The sequence below is a fragment of the Gavialis gangeticus genome, unplaced genomic scaffold (assembly GCF_001723915.1).
Source record: "Gavialis gangeticus isolate Ggan-Ray unplaced genomic scaffold, GavGan_comp1, whole genome shotgun sequence".
NCBI lineage: Eukaryota > Metazoa > Chordata > Crocodylia > Gavialidae > Gavialis > Gavialis gangeticus.
Genome location: NW_017729033.1, coordinates 88,956,321 through 88,962,320, shown reverse-complemented (window position 1 = coordinate 88,962,320; position 6,000 = coordinate 88,956,321). Strand labels below are relative to the sequence as shown.

General features: G+C 43.5%; 1 protein-coding gene across 1 annotated transcript in view; it reads left to right on the top strand.

Annotated features, from left to right (window-relative positions):
• RAP1GDS1 (Rap1 GTPase-GDP dissociation stimulator 1) overlaps nt 1-6,000 on the top strand; it is a 161,969-nt gene that overhangs the window by 28,682 nt on the left and 127,287 nt on the right. Inside the window, exon 3 of the mRNA XM_019525879.1 lies at nt 2,294-2,447. Coding sequence (XP_019381424.1) covers nt 2,294-2,447 — 154 coding nt within the window. The remainder of the gene's footprint in view (nt 1-2,293; nt 2,448-6,000) is intronic.

Below are 6,000 nucleotides of genomic sequence, written 5' to 3'. Positions count from 1 at the left end.
TAAGGAAGCAGTAGAGCACTGGGGAGATGTTCCAAGTGCCCGATGAAGGGGCCTGGGAATAAGGAACCAGTGAAACAGCACGTTCCTCTCTGCATGTAGCCAAAGGTTTGAGGTAAAGAGCTTATTAACACATGCTCAGTAGGAATTGCTAGGTCTAGGATCAATGCACTGGTAGCAATCTTACATTTTCCCAGTTGTGCATAAATTGAGTTGGAAGCAGGTTTTTCACGTTTGGATTCCTTCACCCCCTCCAGTTTTTATTTTTTTTATATCTGTTTCTCTAGTAGATTTAGTCCTCTTATACAGTCTACTATAAGTTGTCTGTTAAAAATCCAAAATAGTTCATGAAAGCATGGAGGAAGTTTGGATGGTGTGATTAAATGCCTGGATGGGAATGTGATTCAGAGATTTGTTTGAAAAACAAAATAAGAGTATATCAAGACATTTGGGGGGAGATTTTGGAGTAGAAAAAAGAATCATGAGAGGAAGTTGAGAAGACAGATGTTATGCATCTTTTTACAGTTTTCCGTGAATAATTTGTTTGACAACTGTTTTGGTAGTGTCAGCACTATAGTTCATCAGATATTTTCTGACAAATATACTGACAAATCTGCGAAGTAAAATGTCCAGCAAATTCACTGCCCTGCATCTATGCAGGTGAATGTCACCTAGTACCTTACTATAAAGTGATCACTGAGTAAGAAGGGAAAGGCAATTGGCGATTTAAGAAAATGGCAATGACATCTGTTACTTGCAGCTCTGAGGGTAATGCTATGGGAGATTTTAGAGTTGTCTGAATGTGGTTGGGTCACTGCTTTTGAAAGTAATTGGATTCACATTCATCAAAAGTAATACATTTTGTGACATTAGGAGAGAAAAAACTTGATGGTGATTATTCATAAATAAAATGTAATCCTTTCTTTTAACTATTTCCATTGTTCTACAGCCTACTGTTTTAATAATAAGTAGAAGTAAGGGCCCAAATCTTCAGTTATAGCTAAATAGTAGGTAAATAGCAGTGCAGCTGTGTAGGGAGCAGGGTTTTTCTCTCCCCAAACTAGGTGGCCACACTCATCCTCTTAGCATAGCTGTTTTAGCTTATGTTGATTGCTAGGGACCACAAAGGCTGGAGATGTCAACTGGAAAAAAAAATGGGGCATAAAAGAAGCCCCGACCATCTTCCCATTTCCACACTCTATGCTGGCAGCAAGGAAGAGGCATAGTATTAACAGGTGCTGGCTCTTTCTGCTCTGGGGTGAACGTCTTGTGGCTGGATATGTTGTTGGATGCATAGTGTGCCATCAGTATAGGACAAAACATCTGTTTCCCACTGTACTGGAGGACTGGGTCAGGGATAGTTGATTAGTCACTGGGAACAGTAGACAGCTAGACAGTATTTAACATTATTTGTTTTGAGAAGCGGTCTCCGCTTACTGGCTGAGTTGGCATGGAAACTGAATTACCACTCATGCTTTTTAAAAGGAGAGTCCATTCAGATAGAGGTTAGTCATCAGCTGGCAAACTAAAAAGACTTGCAGTGCAGCTGTTAACACTTACACCTTGTCTGTGAATAAACAAAATACTTGAGATGCTTGCACTGACAGTCACTGTCGCTTCTATGAGAATCAGAGCTCATTCACAGAAAATTACACTCCAGGTATTTTTTGGGAAAAGTGTCATTTCATAATCTGACATTGAAACCGGGATTCTCTGATTTCTAGAAGCTTCCTTATTTTTTATAGCTCAGTTGAATATGAAGAATAATGTAGTTTGTATAATCAAAACACAAAGTGCTTATGTTATGTTTGATAATGTTGATTTATTTAAGAGGCTGTAAGCTTAGTCCTGATTTCAATGGGGGCTTTGTGAATATATAGCCAAGATGGAATCCTGTGGTGCATGCAGGAAAACTACAGCTAAGCAGAAGTGGCATTTGCAGTGACCTTTCTTTGGATGAAAACATTCAAGGAGTTTACTTGCATCTTTTTTCTGGGTAGCAAATTGGACTAGAGATTCTGCTGCTGGTTTCCATTCCTAAACCAGCTAAACCAGCTCAGAGAATATTGATGGTAAAAGAGCTGTTCACTGGCATTTTATAAAATGCCTAATGGCATCCCATAATCACACAGAATGAGAAATGTGTATTTAAATTTGAAAAAAGACTTGATTTCATCCCAGACCTTTGACTTTAGGCTTCTTTCTTTCCTCAGAACACAGAAATAGCTTCCTTTTTGAATGAAATAGGACCACTTTACAGTGGCTTTAAGTGTATAACCTATGATGCTCCTATAAGATTGATGAGGACACTTATTTCTCTCTCTTTCGTATTAACCAAGCAGATAATCTAAGCGATGCATTAAAGAAGCTGAAGATAACAGCCACTGACAGCACAGCAGATAGCTTGGAGGGATGCTTGGATTGTCTGCTACAAGCCCTGGCTCAAAACAGTAAGTTGTATTGTTCCTTCAAATTCTGTACCATAGAATGAAATCAGTAAATGATGATGAAGGGAGTAATGTATGGCAAGACAAAAAACAAAATCTGTGAAATTGCTGGATTAACAACAGTATTAAAAAAGGAGGGGTGGGGAAAGGAAGGGCGGGGCAGCTGTCATGTAATTGTGTGAGAATTGCATAGAAATAGAGATGAAGACAGTGACAGGTGAATAGGTCCATACTGCTGACATAGTCTCACAGTTACTTTTCCAATTGAAATTTACATTTAGGGGAAAAAAGGGTAGGGTAACGTTCTTGAGGCCTATGGTATTAATTTTCAAGAACCAGAAAGTTTATGGGGAAATAGAGATGGTATCTTATAAGACTTTTCCATCTCTAGCCTTCTGATTATGGGACAGTGGCAGGAGATAGATGTGGGGGGAAGACCTAAGTATTGTTTCAGTTTCAAAAAACTTGTTAGGGCTGACCAATCTGATCAGAAGTTTTTCCTCCTTTTAAACAAAAAGGAATCTGGACATCCATGTTCGTTTATAAATAACATTACTCTGAAAAGCACATGATTAATCAGCTAGTGAAATCAGTTCTTCTCTGGAATTCTCATTCCACAAGTCTCAGGCCTTTAGCTGTGTAGGAGTAAAATATTTATGAAATTTCAAACATGAATCTAAGCTCCATTAGAGATGTTTTATGTATTATAATAGTCCCTTAATGCAGAAAAGTAGCAATGTTTCATTTTTTTTTTTTCATTTTGCTTATTTTCAAGGGAGATCTTAGTCAGGAAAATTGGGATTTTTAAATCAAAGTTATCTTAAGGAAATTAATCTTTTGTGTTAAAAACTATTCCAAAGGTATCAACAGCACTGAAATCCTTTGGACCCTTTGCTATGCAAAAGATTAGGAATAACAGGTGGGAAAAAGTGTTGGCAAAGTGGGAAAAAACAAAACACATGGAGTTAATTGCAACTGTGTACTGATGCCTGTGAGCATTTAATAGATTTATTTTGGGATCAAGCCAGCAGGAGCATTATGGTTCAGGTAGTGTATTTTGGCAACTCTGTAACATACTAGTATTTCCTTGTGGCCAAATGTCTCCAGTACTCCTTGTTCTGCCTCAGTCTAGTACAGATATGGGCAAAGTCTGACCCGTGGGACAGATTGGGCCTGTTGCAGACTCCATTTCCCAGCAGCCCATGCCCTTGTCGCTGCAGCCATTTTCCATGGAGACTCCAGCACCAACAGCATCATGACAGCACAGGGCTAGGGTTTCCATGGAAACTCACCCCAGCAGCATTGGCAGGACATGTGGTTGGGTGGGGAGCTGCTCCAAAGCTGGGATTTTGTGGTAGTGACAGCGTGGTCTGGAGCTGGGGCGGGGCTGTGATTCACTGCCTGCACCTTTGCCCTGGCTGTAGACCATGCTGTCACCACTACAAGATTCCAGCCCCATCCACAGAGCAGCTCCCCACCCAGCTGGCCACCCAGCCAGTGCTGCTGGGGCCGGTTTCCATGGAAACCTGGCCCCATGCTGTCATGGTGTCGCTGCCGCTAGGGTCTCCATGGAAGCCAGCTGTGTCAACATGGGCTGCTGGGAAATGGAGCCCAGCTATCACCCGGATCTGCCATTTTGTCCTCCCCTGGTCTAGTATGATGCTTCTTTGTTTAACAAACTTCTCTTCTTTTGGTTATACACATCTAAGATGAATGGGTTTGTGGAAGTAGGAAGCTCTTTTCAGCCAGAATGGCTGACCTGCTCGACTGGGCTTTAAACTAAGCCCGTTGGGGGATGGGTGGACTACCACCAAAGCAAGGCCCACTAGGCTACCACCGCAAAACCAGCAGGTTGGGGCACCCAAGGGAAGCCACTCCTACCCCAGCCCTGGAACGGTGTCCTCCTGGGAGGGCAAGGGAGCCTAGGGCTTTCAATGGGATGCTTACATATTCCCCAATACCAGGAGCTTGGGGAACAAACAGGAGGAACTGGCCCTCCTACTAAACAAGAATGACTACAATCTCATAGGCATAATAGAGACCTGGTGGGACTCCACCTATGACTGGGCCACAGGTATAGATGGCTATACCCTGTACAGGAGAGATTGTGCGGAAAAAAGGGGCGGGGGTGTAGCTCTCTCTGTTAAGAAAAGCTACACATTCCTGCAAGCTGACATTGGCACTCATGGAGGACGACTGGAGACCCTCTGGGTCAAAATACATGGGGAACGTGGCACAGGGCACCCAATGGTAGGAGTCTACTACAGACCTCTTAATCAGGAACAGGAGCTTGACCAGGAATTTGCCAGGGAACTAGCTGAGGCTTCACGCTCTTGGTGTATGGTTGTAATGGGAGACTTCAACTACCCGGACATCTCATGGGAAGAGCACTTGGTCAAATCTGAATGGTCACGAAGCTTCCTCGTGTGGCGTGGACGAGCTCTACCTGACTCAAGAAGTCTATGGACCAACAAGAGGTAAAGTGCTACTGGACCTGGAACTGGCAAAAGGGCATGATCTAGTCAGCGACCTATGAACTGAAGAAAAGCTGGGAGACACTGACCATGAGCTGATCACTTTTACTATCCATCGCAAAGCTGGCAAGTCAGTCGGCAATGCAGAAGTCCTCGACTTTATAGAAAGGGTGACTTTGACAAGCTCAGGAGGCTTGTTGATGAGGACATAAGGGACCATGACTTGACAGGGAGGGGAGTCCAAGATGAGCGATTGCTCCTTAAGGGGACAGTCTTGAGGGCACAAGGGATGTCCATCCCATCTTGGAGGAAAGGTAGCAAAAGGGCACAGCAACCCCCTTGGCTCATCAGGGATCTTGTGGACCTTTTACATCTAAAAAGAGAGGCTTATAAAGCATGGAAGATGGGAATCGCCACTAAGGAGGAGTGTTCTGCACTGGTCTGGACCTGTAGGGAATGAACTGGGAAAGCCAAGACTGCAACTGAACTCCAACTGGCTACACGTATCAAGGACAATAAAAAGTCCTTTTTCAGATATGTGGGAATCAGAAGAAAAGCAAGGCTAACATTGGACCCCTGCTATCTCAAATGGGACAACTGACAACCGACACCCAGGAAAAAGCCAACCTGCTTCATGGGTACTTTGCGTTGGTTTTTCACCAGCCCAAAGAGACTGCCCTGCCTAGCATGATGCGGGATGGCCAGGGTGAGGGTGAATTTATATCTAGGATTGTTGTAGACCTTGTAAAGGAACACCGTGAGAGGCTGGACACCTTCAAGTCAGCTGGTCCTAACAGCTTGCACCCCAGAGTACTTAAGAAGCTGTCAGGCATTATAGCCCAGCCACTGCCAGGGATATTTGAGAACTTGTGGTGCTCAGGTGAAGTACTTGAAGATTGGAAGAAGGCCAGTGTGGTGCCTATCTTCCAGAAAGGGAGGAAAGTAGATCTGGGAAACTACAGGCCAGTCAGCTTGACCTCAGTCCCTGGAAAGATTCTGGAAAAAATTATCTAAGTGACCATACTAGACAAGCTGGCTGATGGCAGCATCCTGCGTGACAGCCAGCACAGTTTTGTTGTGGG